The sequence below is a fragment of the Mya arenaria genome, chromosome 3, assembly GCF_026914265.1.
Source record: "Mya arenaria isolate MELC-2E11 chromosome 3, ASM2691426v1".
In the NCBI taxonomy this organism is placed as follows: domain Eukaryota; kingdom Metazoa; phylum Mollusca; class Bivalvia; order Myida; family Myidae; genus Mya; species Mya arenaria.
Window position 1 is genome coordinate 37,152,827 of NC_069124.1, and position 16,868 is coordinate 37,169,694.

Consider the following 16,868-nt stretch of genomic DNA (forward strand, 5'->3'; position numbering starts at 1 on the left):
ATGTTTTGCGCTTGAAGTAATATAAAAAGTTAACGCTTTTGGAATGAATACAAAAGTTGCTATGTTTATCATTCATTGAACATTATGCTGGTTATGCAAACTACTTGCGGAAACAAAACTCTACGCGAACTACCTTAACCTTACTGGAAACTATTTCGACAACAAACGACTAGGTGCTGTTAATTTTTATCATAGAACTATAAGTATCTATCATGTGTGTTCGGTTATGAGAGAGGTATTATTGCATACCAGAAGTTTCCGGTCATTTGACCAGTGCTGGAAACACGCATCTTACACCACCATTTAAGATGAGTTACGCGCAACAATGCGCTACTTCTTATTTTTTTATTTATTGTTTATGAAAAGTACATTATTTTATTTCAATAAAGCGCAATCAAATATATAAGTATGCAATTAATTAAAATAGATAATGAATAATCGTTAAAACGCGATTAAAATAGTTACAATTTGACATCAATAATGATTTAAAATTACTGCGCTTTATGACGTCAGTAAACAACGTTTCACGCGCTTTTTTGGTAAAATGTACAAAAGTGCGTTTTCTTCGTCAATTCTTCCACAAATTGATAATTTTAGATATGCAAGAAAAAAATATCAATCATGTTTTTCCGGTCCGGATAGAAAAATCCGTCCTTCGGTCACGCTGCATGGCCGGTTACTCGGCAAACCTCGCTACCGGCTTACGCGCGAGCACTCGGGTCGGATTTTTCTATCGGTACCGGACACACGATAGATACTTATAGTTCTATGGTAAAATTAACAACACCTAGCCGTTTGTTTTCGAAATAGTTTTCAGTAATGTTAAGGTAGTTCGCATAGAGTTTTGTTTCCCCAAGTAGTATGCATAACCAGCATAATGTTCAATGAATGATAAACATAGCAACTTTTGTATTCATTCTAAAAGCGTTAACTTTTTATATTATTTCATGCGCAAAACATACTCGATAGCGCCACCACTACTCGACAGCGCCACCAATAGGGCTACAGCGCCACCACTTTTTTTAAATATGTGCATTTTAACTATACATAACAGTTATGTTTGCATGCGTGAGAATGTTTTTACGGGGTGTGTAAGCACCGAACTGTACTTGCTATGCAATCAGATCTCAAAATTATGCACAAGTCCGATTTGGGAGAAAAGCTCCTGGCACCACAGTTTGCACAAAATTGAAACGAAATAGTAATCAGCCTACAGTAGAAGTGTTCTTTCACGGTAGCACATTCTCCGATTTTCGAAATAAGTCCGTTAAATGAAATTATCAAATAAAATATAAATCATACTCACGTTTGTTCATGTAAACATAGGGCACAGCTCCACCACGGAATTGTCGACAGCTCTTTTTCTTTGCACCACCGTAAAGTGGTGGAGTTGGCGTTTAGAGGCCGTGTTATTGTGGATTATACGATTGGTACCTTGAACTAATAAACAGCGCAATTGGTGTGTATAATGGCATACAAAAACAACTTCATCGAACTGAACATTAATCAAGCTAAAGCAACCCAAAGCAACCCAATAGGTACACTTTTCCAAAGCAGACTTTGGCATTTATTTGGTCACCGACATGTGTTTTTAAGCAAAAATGTCCTAAAACATATTTAATCAGTCAAATGTTGTATTGTTTCAATCAATTTCATGACAACAACAACAACAACAGTTTATTTCAAAACAACGGGTGTCAAATCGCGCAGAGTTAATACACCTGTTCGATGTTTAATGTATATATAGCAGTAAATCATCCCATGAAAAAGACGGCAATGGAGACTCGACATCGCTCACCTGTAGCCTTTACTGGGGCTTCCAGCATTTACCTTTTCTAGGGCTTCCAGCATTTACCTTTACTGCGGCTTCCAGCATTTACCGCATGTATTTACAAATGCATCTTCAAGAACGTCATTTAACAAGGATTGTCAATTTTTCATTTTTTTTCAATTTAATAGATTCTGACCAAGTTGAACGAATATTTGGTCGACAGTGTGTACTCTGGAGTGTTAACAATGTTTTTTTAAACGTTTGACCTTGTGACTTACATTTATATCGGACATGACCAGACATCGAACTTGACTAAGCCTTCATAGATACACATATTCTAAGAATTTCATGAATATTTGGGTGTTGACAAGATTTCTCTTTTTTTTTAAATAATACAAACCTGGTGAATTTCTTTTGGATTTTCATAATCAAGCTTGGTTTAGATATCATATAGTCTAGACATCCTGATCAAATTTCATGATTGGGCAGACAATGTGGCCTCTAGGATGACCTAACCCACATAGAATAACAATAAAGGTAGAAGCGCCGCAATGCGTCGAAACAAGGTTTTTTATATGTGCAGTTAGAAATTATTGACAAATAATTTCTTGTACGAGTGAGAAAAAAGCAGTAGCCTTTCTTTTTTTTTGTGAGATAGAGACATAACTTAAAATTACTCTTGTAAAGTAGTGTATGTGTTTAATTTCACTGCAACAATCATACTAAGTTTCATGACCTTGACTTTGACCCAACTACCATTCAAAAGCAAACCAGCTAGCTCTTCACACAAGCTCCCTACACAACAAGCTTCTTCACTTTCCATCAATCGTTATTAGTTATATTGGGCGGAAACAGCGAATTTGACCCCAGCACCTTCAAAGCTCCATCATATCAATCCCCATCTTGCTCTTTCACGGTCTGTAAACGCCAGGTCCACCACTTTACGGTGGTGCAAAGAAAAAGAGCTGTCGACACTTCCGTGGTGGAGCTGTGTCCTATGTTTACATGAACAAACGCGAGTATGACTTATATTTTATTTGATAATTTCATTTAACGGACATATTTCGAAAATCGGAGAATGTGGTACCGTGTAAGAACACTTCTACTGTAGGCTGGTTACTATTTCGTTTCAATATTGTGCAAACTGTGGTGCCAGGAGCTTTTCTCCCGAATCAGACCTGTGCATATTTTGAGATCTGATTGCATAGCAAGTACATTTCGGTGCTTACACACACCGTAAGAACATTCTCACGCATGCAAACATAACTGTTATGTATAGCACCTATGCCGGAACACAACAAAACTAATAAGCACTTCTTAAAATGGAAAAATGCACATATTTATAAAAGTGGTGGCGCTGTTGCCCTAGTGGTGGCGCTGTCGAGTAGTGGTGGCGCTATCGAGTATGTTTTGCTCTTGAAGTATTATAAAAATGTAACGCTTTTGGAATGAAACAACAGTTGCTATGTTTATCGTTCATTCAACATTATGCTGGTATGCATACTACTTGCGGAAACAAAACTCTCCGCGAGCTACCTTAACCTTACTGGAAACTATTTCGACAACAAACGACTAGGTGCTGTTAATTTTTAACATAGAACTATAGGTATCTATCATGTGTGTCCGGTTATGAGGGAGGTATTCTTGCATACCGGACGTGTGTTTCCGGTCATTTGTCCAGTGCTGGAAAAACGCATCTTACACCCCCATGTAAGATGAGTTACGCGCAACAACGCGCAACAACGCGCTTCTTCTTATTTCTTTTATTGTATGGTTTATGAAAAGTACATAATTTCATTTCAATAAAGCGCAATCAAATAAATAAGTATGCAATTAATTAAAACAGATAATGAATAATCGTAAAAACGCGATTTAAATAGTTACTATTTGACATCAATAGTGATTTAAAATTACTGCGCTTTATAACGTCAGCAAACAACGTTTCACGCGCTTTTTGGTAAAATGTACAAAAGTGCGTTTTCTACGTCAATTCTTACACAAACTGATAATTTTAGAATTGCAAGAAAAAATATCAATCATGTTTTTCCGGTCCGGACCGCAAAATCCGTCTATCGGTCACGCTGCGTGGCCTGTAACTCGGCAAGCCTCGTAACCGGCTTACGAGCGTGCACTCGGGTCGGATTTTTCCATCCATACCGGACACACATGGTAGATACTTATATTATTATGGTAAAATTAACAGCACCTAGCCGTTTGTTTTCGAAATAGTTTTAAGTAAGGTTAAGATAATTCGCAAAGAGTTTCGTTTCCGCAAGAAGTATGCATAACCAGCATAATGTTCAATGAATGATAAACATGGCAACTTAAGTATTTATTCCAAAAGCGTTAACTTTTTATATTACTTCATACGCAAAACATACTCGATAGCGCCACCACTACTCGACAGCGCCACCACTAGGGCAACAGCGCCACCACTTTTATAAATATGTGCATTTTTCCTTTTTAAGAAGTGCTTATATTAGGTTTGGTTGTGTTCCGGCTTAGGTACAATACATAACAGTTATGTTTGCATGCGTGAGAATGTTCTTACGGGGTGTGTAAGCACCGAAATGTACTTTCTATGCAATCAGATCTCAAAATATGCACAAGTCTGATTCGGGAGAAAAGCTCCTGGCACCACAGTTTGCACAATATTGAAACGAAATAGTAACCAGCCTACAGTAGAAGTGTTCTTACACGGTACCACATTCTCCGATTTCCGAAATATGTCCGTTAAATGAAATTATCAAATAAAATATAAATCGTACTCACGTTTGTTCATGTAAACATAGGGCACAGCTCCACCACGGAAGTGTCGACAGCTCTTTTTCTTTGCACCACCGTAAAGTGGTGGAGCTGGCGTTTACAGGCCATGTCTTTGCATAAGCTTCCTATACATCAGGTTGCATCACTATCCATCTATTATTTGTAACAGTGACCTTGACCTTGATCCACCCCTCAAAAGCAATCTTACCCCCCCCCCCCCATCGAAAGCAATCCCAAGCTAGTTCTTTGCATTAGCAAAATACACACCAAGTTTATCACTATTCATCGATGCAAAATAAAGTTATTGGGCGGAAACTAATGATTAAAGCTCGAAAAAACGCCCGCCCGCGCGTACGCCCTCCCAACGACATCCTATTTCTAGTAACCTGGTTTTCGTTGAAAACCTGGTTAAAGCATGATACATTTTATTGATGATTAGTACATACATTGTGGCTGCTTACAAAGAATGCACGACAGCCAAAGTGCATTAAAAAAGGTTAACATTAGCACTCTGTGCTCAGGTTAGCTAAATAATAATTGAACGGTCATACCGAGCTATTGTTTCCATATTTTGTTTATGGAATATGCGTACTTATATTGCATAATACAGCAATGGTAAGTGTTTTCTTGGTTATTTCGGAGGACGATGCATAGAACCTTATCACTGTTTCAGTTGCAATCAGCATACGCCCAAACACGACTGTCTCTGCATAGACTGGTTCAGTTTCATCTAAATGCCCGTCCGTCCGTACGTCCGTCTATTTCATAGCCGATTTGTGGACTGTTTTTATGTACGTGGCAATCAACAGCTCGGCACAAAACACTGGAATTTGCCCTTCTGCTTCTTCCAGAACTGAAATATAGAATTATTAAACACTAACTAAATGACGTGCTTTAAATCAAGTATTCATGAACATCGTAAATACGTTTCCCGTGTCACTGGTCAGAACTCATATCGACAAGCGCAAATAGGTTGAACGTAAAGATATGACTGTGATATGTTCTTTTTTTTAAATCGTGCAAAATTTCACAAACGTTGCTCTATCCATTAAGCAGGTGGAATGGATACAAATCTTCTAACCAATACTTAGCGATAAGATATGGCATCACTGAATTCTTAACTATTTTCCCAGTTATTCCGTTACTCAATCGGAAAGAAGTCGATGTATTGTGACAGGCCTTGCGTCGTAGGTGTTGGCGTGAACAAATTTAAACTTTGGTATATATATTCAAATGCAACTTAGTACATGATATGTTACAAGAGACAGTGCGAAAATATACAGCAAGGCTCATAACTCTGGCTGTAATAATTGTCGGGTTTTGCCCCTTGTTCGACTGAAGAAAGGATTCGTGGCTGTTAAGCGTTGGCGTTCTCTTCGCAGCGCTCTTGTTAATAACTAAAATGGTGAATTTGTAACCATTATTTGTGGATATTTCTTCCAGCGCTTAGTTGGTCATAATTCAGAAAAAAATATGTATGAAAAGGAACTTGGGGTGAAAATTAAAATGATTCATTCATACAGAGCGTTAATTTGAAAACTTAATTTGACAAATTCTGATCAAAAGTAAACACTCGCTTGAGATTACAGTGTCGAATGATCGCTAAAATTAGTATATCATATTTAAAAACATGTTTTGTATATTAAGTTAATCAAGGATTAGTCATATTAATGAATGGGGTTAAACTGCATAACTGAAGATGTTAATCAAATAGTATAGGTTTTCAGGCAAGAATGTTGAAATATGAATACTCTAGTATAGCAATGTAAAGTACTGATTACACATTGTCCTGCATGACACCCTGTACGAGATGCGAACTTAGCATCTCAAGAAACTGTAAAATTAATAGTGTTTAAAATTGGTCCGCCAGCATTTATTTTTGTTTTCTATCTTTGATGCCTGTAGTTCATTACAATTTATGGCTTGGTAAGGTTGAGTTACGGTTGGCTCAGATTGGACTATGGTTACCACCCTCTCCGTGGCCTAGTCATTAGAAGCGGGAGGTCGTGGGTTCGATCCCTCACTGCGTCATATCGAAAGACGTTAAAAGATAGTACAAGTAGCTGCATTGCCTGGCGCTCTGCATTTAAAGGGTATTGCTTGGAAAAGTAGTGTACTCAGTACTGGTTTAACCCAGGAAAGTTGTACCCCGTGTATCGGTGCTTTACACCGAGCACGTACAAGAACAAAGAAGTCTCTTCGAAAAACAGCTAAGAGTATCGCACCCGGACTTCCTTGTATCACACCACTATCTCTTCCGCGTGCTGTCCCATCAGCAAAACCAAATGACCCCCGTTGAAATAAGTGCTTGCACTTTCACGAGTTATCATTGACCGCAAGGTCTAAAGAAAATACACACACAGGGTGAGTTATTGTTGGGTTAGGGTTGGTAAGGGTTGCTTTATAAGTTTGGATCATGGTTATGTAAGAATGGATAATGGTTGGTTAATTTGGCTTAATTAAGATGGATTGGTCATTATTTTATTATTATTATATAATATTAGTATTATTAAAATTATGGCCATTTATATATGGCCAGACGCATTGGTTATTTTCCTTTGTCAAGCGCTTGAAATATCGCCACATATTTACACGCATACCTTTCGGCATTCGGAACTCCTCTGCCATTTTTTTTCGAAAACAACCTCGGATGTATGCCGGTACATCAGTAGAAGTAGTTCGTAATTTTTTGAATTATATCATTAATTAAATTTAGTTTTTACTCGGCTTGTATTTATTGATCTAAGTTTTAATTGATTGCCAGTAAAGTGTTATTTATATATTGTACACTTATATAAGGTTGTAAAGGCGACCGCAACCCGGTTGAACTAGTCACGTATGTAGGAAAAATACAAGAAACACTGCGTTGAATGGTAATGGCCATTTATTCAAAATGCCATGAAATGGTGGCCTTTGCAAATCCAAGTTATAATTAAGATCCGAGGAATCACGAATAAGTTCCCGTAATCGCTTCACAAACGAATGTCCGAAAAGCTGTATCTTTATCGCCATTTTGAAGATGGCCCGATGCGTAATAAGCACGTCGCACTTCGCACACCAATTACACAAGCCTAAACAAGTCGCCGGCCCGAAAGTTTAGGTCCAAAGATAGAAACGTAACTTAATATATATTATGTCATAAATAACAACCTCAGTTACGGTGTAGTTCGAACAATTAGTTCAAAAAAATAAACCAAATTGTCGAACGCTTCTTTTATACCGAAGTAAACAAATGAGATGACTGAAGAGTCTGATTGGTTTACAGAGATACCACGTGACCTGATAAGCCCGCGAGCCTTAACAAATCTCCTGATTGGCTGATCGCGTTCAGCTGACTGACAAAGGCACTGCTAATGAAATATTCGTTGCACAATGACATAAAGAAATTTATGTGTGCATAAAATACTATATATTGCAAACATAAATAAGATTTCAAAGAGTTTTAAGTCATTAAGTTTAACTGCAAAATTAAATTACTACGCGATCTACTATCAGCGGACTTAAACATACCAATTTCTGAGCATGTATACCGTCCATATACATCCGAGGTTGTTTTCGATAAAAATGGCCGAGGAGCTCCGAATGACCTGTCGGGAATTTTTACGATGACACAGTGTACTAGTCAGTTGTAGGCGATTACAAACATAAGCCATAATGCAGCCATAATATAGCGGGGAAACCTTTAAAAGTATAGTAATTATTGCCTGTAACGATAATTTTGTCAATTCGATCTCTTTATTGTATCCAACTTTATTGTTTCTCTCCTCTTCTTCCGTTAAAATGTAGACACGTATTATGTTTCATTGTTGAACGAACATGCAACCCTTTGTTTTGGGTTTTCCACAGTTATATTTAACTCAAGGTCAAGCCCAGAGCGAGGATGCGAGGAAATGCCGATTATTGTATATCAGATACCCCTCTCGGCGCGTATTGACGATCGTTCTACGGATATTACATTCGGAACTCCTCGGCCATTTTTTATCGAAAACAACCTCGGATGTATTTGGACGGTTTACATACTCAAAAAGTGGCACGTTTAAGTCCGCTACAAGTAGATCGCGTAGTAATTTTATTTAGCATTTAAACTTTATGAGTTTACTCGTGGGAATCTTAAATCTTTTTTGCTATAATTCACTTCACTGACAATCAATTTAAACTTAGATCAATAAATACAACTCTAAAACACTACATTTAATTAATGATATAATTCAAAATTTTACGAACTACTTCAACTGATATACCGGCATACATCCGAGGTTGTTTTCGATAAAAATGGCCGAGAAGCTCCGAATGACGGATACTAAGGACTATAACCGGCTATTCATCCCAAATTTAACGATCTTCGCCGATCTGTTTTCGTTTTCTTTACAAATTAGAACACAGCGGAATTCAAATTATCCGATTTTGTTTTTGGTTTTGTTAAAAAATATATTGCTTTTCACGGGGGATTTTTTTTGTGAAAATAGGGAACTTCACAAGTTATTTCTTGGATGAATAAACAGGGTCCGTCGCCTGTGATAGTAGTTGGGTACCGGCTACGGCAAAGAAAAAAAAAGAAAATTGTCAAAAGCTTACATAAAATTGACATCGTTTTGTACAACGCATTCAGTCTAACTTACTGATGTATCACATCGCTTACGACACATGCATCTTTAACAGTGTTTGCGCATTTTTCCAATTAGACATTTACTGGGGTTGTCCATCACGTAAATGTTAAAATAACGTCGATTTATTTATCTGTTCTCGTAATCAGATATGACTAAAACTGGGAAATTGTGCGCCATTTTTAAACGGGGAATCACAGATAAGACAGCATCATGCTTGTTGTGTTTATTAGTTTAATTATGCAAAATGATGTATTTTAATATTGTACTCCCACTAGCTCACATTGACAATTCTAGGCTTGTTCTGTAGAAATAATGTATTTGCCGATTTTTAGACCACCTAGTCTATACCCTTTAATGTGTATTATATTATATATTCACTCTTAAATCTATTCAACTTCTTTGTCTTGCATCAAAATCCGTCTTGTTTTACTGTGTCTAAGCACATTTCATACACTAGTGAACTTTGTGGTAAAATATTTCACAATTGAGAAACATACATTTTTTTTTTAACAAAAAAAAGCTTAGAAATCCCTACGTGGTCTGCTTTCACGAAAAGAAAGCAGACATTCCTGCGTCGATAACGGAGAAGGGCTGACACATGTGCGAGCGATCACACGTCATAAAGTAACAATGTTTATAATATTCAAGAAGAATTTAATTGGAAAACATTCAACTTGAAATAAATATTCAAAATATGTCTTTTGACAGATTTAATATTGATAACGTTAACGTTTAAAATTCTCTTGATATAATGATTATGTAATATTCTAACTACCAGGGCGTATTTTGACAACTGAACGCGCCTCGTGGGTCATTGTTTTTGTAGCAAGAGCCATTTACAAGAAAAGCATTTTACTTAAACGCATGTTTAAACATTCTTAAACATTCTTTTAACATTGAAGAATTATCAAACAGACAATCAGTATGTAAAAAGGCATTCCTGTTAAACAATGTGGTCACTTGAACTTGTTTTACATACTTGTAGCACTAAGATACCGTCTGTTAAGGCTGCTATGCCATAACATAGTATCTATCATATGTTTTTCAAACTACCATTTTACATCATGGAACACATGTTAATATCCAGCAAGATTTTAAAACCAAATTTTCTTAACCATCCACCAAAGGAAATTTAAGTCTCATATAACTAACTAAGCCTCTATTACGCATAACGGATTCATTTTAGAACAAGGATTTACAGTATCTAAATTTAATGCCATACTTATGTAAGACATGACGTTTGAAAGAGTGCTTTCCACAGACGCACAGAAATACAGAGAAACTCAACCTCTCTGAACACCTTTTCCAATTTTTAAATACAAACTGATCAAATAAGTAGACATAATTAGAGGGAGCTCGAGCCTTGCCAATACCATTCCAATGTTGCAATGCCGTACTAAATATTTCGCTGATAATGTCGCTTTATCGATTTAAATGTTTCAACATTCCAAACCAAATGTCTGTGAGTTCAACGCCGTAGGAAGAAATTTGTGATTATGTTTTGAATAGGAAACCCTACACGCAAGTCAGCAATGTGGGTGACTTTTTCACTATTTCCACGTCTGAAGAGGGCAACTGCGCACATTCGAGTGTCCGGTTTCTATTATCGTCCGACATTACAATTCGATATTACGCATACGTTAGCTTAAGCTGTTTATTGCCCGCTGTTTGATTGTGTTCAAATAGCAAAATATATTAGATTTTAAATTAAATTCTATTTCACATAAATGAAAATCACGTCATGTTGAAAGACTCATTTTACAAGATAAACACCTATTATGAAGAAGAAGAAGAATATTATCATTTATAGTTTTACCCGAACGATAACTGATTCACTCTCTGTCTGTTAAAATTGCATAATTTCCTTACTGAATGACCTTTCAATGGTCAATGTATTAATCAATTGATCAATCAATCAATTAAGCGGTCGAACTGCATTTCCTTTAATATACTCAAGTAAACATATCTAAATAAAAGATGTATAGATAAATGATAAGAAAACTAATATTAACTGGAAATGTTATTTTTGTAGCGCCGCCTTCGAAAACTTATGTCTTCCCTAAAACGGGAGCTTGGTTGAAGAGAGATCATATTGCCACAGGAGACAAAATCGATTTTACACTATATTTCCTTCTTGAGTAAGTGTCTGGACACTTGTATTATAAAAATGAACAAGGTGGGTAATTTTCTTCACTACGTACATGTATCTTCCAAGTTTAAATCAATCCCATCCAGTAGTTTTTGATAAATGTCTAGACAAAGGTTGCATTATACTTATGTAACAAGGGGAGTTTACTCCACAATAAAGTGCCCCTGAGTTATAATTTCTGCAAGGTAACTTCGCATCAATATATATTTATGTTCCAAGTTTTAATCAATTTCTTCAAGCAGAATTGAGTGAGTCCCAGTACAACATTTACATTATAAAAAGTAAACAAGAGGTAATAACTCTGAAATACTTATTGTTCTTACAGGGTGCACAACTTCACATTGGTGTCTATCTTTGTATGAAGTTTCAATGAACTGCTTCAAGCAGTTTTTGAGCAAGTGCCTTAACAAAGTTTGCAAAAACTGAACATGGGGAGATAACTTTGCAATAAAGTGACCAAGAAATATAAGTTACTTGCGAGGGGTATAACTTAACATCGGTGTGTGTGTGTGTGCGTGCGTGCGTGCGTGCGTGCGTGCGTGCGTGTGTTCCAAATTTCAATCAACTTTCACGTTTATTTTGAGTACCACATGTTCCGGACAATATTTGTTTATTGAAGAAGAAGAAGAAGAAGAAGAAGAAGAAGAAGAAGAAGAAGAAGAAGAAGAAGAAGAAGAAGAAGAAGAAGAATGCCTATTACAGTATGTCTCCCTTTAAGTTGAAGGGGAAACATAATTCAAGTAGCTGATTCAAGTATTTTTAAAAACAACAACAACAAAACAAAAACAAACAGAATTGAACAATAAAATGATTATCTGTTTCAAACATAAAAGTCAAAATGGTGCTCCATCGATGATACATAGATTCATTTAATCACTGCACTATATAAAAACACACCTGATAAATGACTCAGGTAAAACATAAACGCTTAACAGTTAAGTCCGCGTCTGTTTCTGTAAAATTAATTAGTTTTAATTAACAAAAATGTTCCTGATACAACAAGCCACTGTGTGGTTAATACTCATATGAGGTGAACCAGGTCTTGACCACATGTGCCTAAGCAGCATTCTTCTCCCGAGGAGTTTCACCTTCTGAATTGCATCATCAATAACATTTTGAGATACAGCTTGATTGTGTTTAGTATTCCGCAATGGACACCATTGCATACTGGAACTTGTATTTCATTGGACATACATATCAGACTGCCCTGCACTTTGCTGCATTTCACAGCAAGAAATTAAGTTGATTTCAATAGCGTTGCACTAATACGCACTGCAAATTGTATTTGGGAATAACTATAATATTTTGTGCTGCACTGTTATGTAATTCTATAGCACTGATCTGTTGTGTACTGCCATTGCGCATTGCACTGTCAAGTGCACTGTACTGCATGTCGCATGTTATTGTAATGCACGGTATTATGGATTACACTGAGCTCTGTTTGTCACACTGCATTTTAATACATTGCACAGTATTGCCCGGTACTGCTTGTTGCACTGCATTTTAATGCACTACAATGTATTGTGAATTACACTGCACTCTAATGGTTGCCACACTGCATTGTAATGCACTACACTATTTTGTGAATTACACTGTTCTTAACTGCTTGTCGCCCTGCATTGTAATGCACCACAATGTATTGTGAATTACACTGCACTCTAATGGTTGCCACACTGCATTGTAATGCACTACACTATTTTGTGAATTACACTGTTCTTAACTGCTTGTCGTCCTGCATTGTAATGCACCACAATGTATTGTGAATTACACTGCACTCTAATGCCTGTCACACTGCACTGTAATGCACTACAATGTATTGTGAATTACACTGTTTTGAACTGCTTGTCGCACTGCATTGTAATGTATTACACTATATTGTGAATTACACTGTCCTGAACTGCTTGTCGCACTGCATTGCAATGAACTACAACGTATTGTTAATTACACTGCACTCTAATGGTTGCCACACTGCATTGTAATGCACTACAATGTATTGTGAATTACACTGTTTTGAACTGCTTGTCGCACTGCATTGTAATGTATTACACTATATTGTGAATTACACTGTTCTGAACTGCTTGTCGCATTGCATTGCAATGAACTACAACGTATTGTTAATTACACTGCACTCTAATGGTTGCCACACTGCATTGTAATGAACTACACTATATTGTGAATTACATTGTCCTTTACTGCTTGTCGCACTTCATTGTAATGCACTACAATGTATTGTTAATTACACTGCACTCTAATGGTTGCCACACTGCATTATAATGCACTACACTGTATTGTGAATTACACTGCACTCTAATGCTTGCCACACTGCATTGTAATGCACTACACTATATTGTGAATTACACTGTCCTGAAATGCCTGTCGCACTGCATTGTAATGCACTACAGTGTATTGTGAATTACACTGTCCTGAACTGCTTGTCGCACTGCATTGTAATGCACTACAGTGTATTGTGAATTACACTGTCCTGAACTACTTGTCGCACTGCATTGTAATGCACTACACTGTATTGTGAATTACACTGCACTCTAATGCTTGCCACACTGCATTGTAATGCACTACAATGTATTGTGAGTTACACTTTCCTGAACTGCTTGTCGCACTGCATTGTAATGCACTACACTATATTGTGAATTACACTGCACTCTAATGGTTGCCACACTGCATTTTAATGCACTACACTTTATTGTAATTTACACTGTCCTGTACTGCTTGCCACACTGTATTGTAATGTACTACACTATATTGTGAATTATATTGTACAGTACTGCTTGTTGCACTGTATTTTAATGCACTACACTATTTTGTGAATAACGCTGTCCTGTACTGCTTGTCGCACTACATTGTAATGCACTACAACGTATTGTGAATTACACTGCACTCTAATGCTTGTCACACTGCAATGTAATGCACTACACTATATTGTGAACTACACTGTCCTGTACTGCTTGTCGCACTGCATTGTAATGTACTACACTATATTTTGAATTACACTGTCTTGAACTGCCTGCCGCATTGCATTGTAATGTACTACACTTTATTGTAAATTACACTGTTCTGAACTACTTGTCGCACTGTATTGTAATGTACTACACTATATTGTGAATTACACTGTCCTGTACTGCCTGTCGCACTGCGTTGTAATGTACTACACTATATTGTGAATTACACTGTCCTGAACTGCTTGTCACACTACATTTTAATGCTATTCACTATATTGTGAATTACACTGTTCTGTACTGGTTGATTTATTGCAATGTTCTACACTGTATTGTGAATTACACTGTATGACACTGGAATCAATCTGTCAGCCCACACCGGCAGAAATAACATAAATCTTATTCATTCCTACGTTTGGTGAAGAATACAGATCTGGTATTATAATTCATGAACAACTGTTAATAATCCTAAGACAAGTGGCTGAAGGTCTACGAAAAGAAACAATTAAGAAAATGGACACATTATGTTAACGAACCAATCGTTTATATTTTAATTTTCATTAGTGTATTCTCGAGGCATTCCATCATTTGCTTGCAGGTAGAATACGATCTGTTTAGTTAATAACTCGAGAGCAGTTGGATCTACATTTTTTTCATAACACTTCGTCAGTACATTAGTCTTGACCTTAGCTAAGGGGAAAGACGGTCAAGGCTACGTTCTATATTAAGGGAAACATCGACTTGTATGCCCGGGAAATAATTATAGTATTACATAGGATCTTGTCTGATGGTTTGTATATTGCTCAAGGTCAAGGTTAATTTCAGGAAAACCATGCCGAGAGAAGCAAAACAATTGATATTACTGCAATGACCTTCCTGGTCATTTACCATTATGATATTTTTGTTTGCGCTATGACCATCGTCAGTATACTCATTAGTGTTGTTCTATATCCCAACGGAATTTTCCAACAAAGTGAGAGTTTTGTTCAAAGTAAACACCGCAACGCAGTAAAATTAGTAAAATAAAAACTGCCATTTACTTCTAAGCAATAATACACATGTTACTATAAATAGTAACATTTTACTATAGAAGAGATTATCACGGCACGTCAGGGCGATTATGGCATAATTGCCTGACGAAGACGAGAGCGTGCACACTGACGTCATTTTCACGAAAATAAACATGGCCGCCGTATACTTGGTAGGCAAACATTTAAATATTAAAAGCTTTAAAGGGATAAAAATGGAACTATCGGTGCAATAACAGGGGGTCCAACGTGTTTTGTGTTTGTCGAATTTAAAGGGAGGGAACTGTGTGATGCGGAATAAAATGGCGGTGTTCGAAGACATTTTGGTGTTTTAGGAGGATATTTTCACCTGGTAAGTAAGTTTTATAACTTTTCTCGCAATATAAATACGCCTACCCGGAGGCCACACGAAGCTTCCCATAGTTTTTAACCTATGCTTCTAGAGGCATTAACAAAAAAGTTATTGAATGTATAAGCTGGGCGATTAGTTGTTTACAAAGTGAAAATAGAAAATTGTTTGACTTGAAACTGTGTTTTTAGTCAAAGTGCACCTTTCTTGTACCTATTTTAGCTATTTTTCGTTGTTTTTTTGCATATTTTTTTATTTCCGACGGTAAGTGCACTTACATGGGCAGTATACGGCCGATTTTTCTATGTCAATCACCTTTTACGGTAAGTAAACTTATATGGGCACTATTCGGCCGGTTTTTATATGTTAAAACACCTTTTATGTTGGGCAAGGAAGTATTATGCAGTTTTTGTGAGGTGCAGAATCAAAATAAGCGTGTGCTAATAAGTTAATTATAGTGTGTTATAAATAATAACATGTCTTACAGTCCGTGTCTAAATAACACTTCTATTAACGCACGCACACCTTGCGTGTTTCAGTAACGAGTACTACCCGAAGCCATACCGGGTGTTTACATTCGGTAAAGGTCATAAACCAGTGAGAAAAGGAAATGTTTTGTTAAAATGTGTTGTTTTACTTTATTGAATTTCGCTGAGAAATGTTCATTATTCCAGCGAAATGGCTAGATTAAACCGAGATTCTTATGAAACTGCTCCTAGGCTTGATCGACCCTACCTGTGCTCACCTATTGAAATGAACATCACAATCAGCCGATGAAAAACATGAAATATTTGAAGAATGTAAAAAACAGGCTTATTCTGAAAACACGTACGAAAAGGTTTGCTATTTTGATTTCCAGTCACTCGTTATTTTTCACAGCTAATGCCATTCAAAACGATTTTGTTATATCTCATTTTTCAGACCTTCAGACTACATGCTAATTATATTATATATCCTTCATTATTCCACAAAATTATGTTTTTAAATCCATTTGAAATCATTGACAAATGACAAAACATATGTATTATACAGGATAATACATGGTTGGCCCTCGGGCAATTATTTCTTCCACTGGGGCAATTATCAACAAAAAGCCATGGTCAACCATGTATTATTCTAATTTATAAGTAAACAGGGCTTTTGCAATTCTGTGGTCCGTAAGGAAAATTCACTGTTCTGAAAATTGAAGCAATCCAAATTAGTATTTGAACCATGCATATTAAAACAGTAACTTATTCATAAGG

The 16,868-nt window shown here is 36.5% G+C and overlaps 1 protein-coding gene across 1 annotated transcript in view; it reads right to left on the bottom strand.

Moving 5' to 3' along the window:
• Nucleotides 1-4,905: 4,905 nt before the first annotated feature.
• LOC128225570 (uncharacterized) overlaps nt 4,906-16,868 on the bottom strand; it is a 42,791-nt gene continuing 30,828 nt past the window's right edge. Inside the window, exon 4 of the mRNA XM_052935441.1 lies at nt 4,906-5,390. Within this exon, the coding sequence (XP_052791401.1) occupies nt 5,340-5,390 (51 nt within the window). The 3' untranslated portion in view covers nt 4,906-5,339. The remainder of the gene's footprint in view (nt 5,391-16,868) is intronic.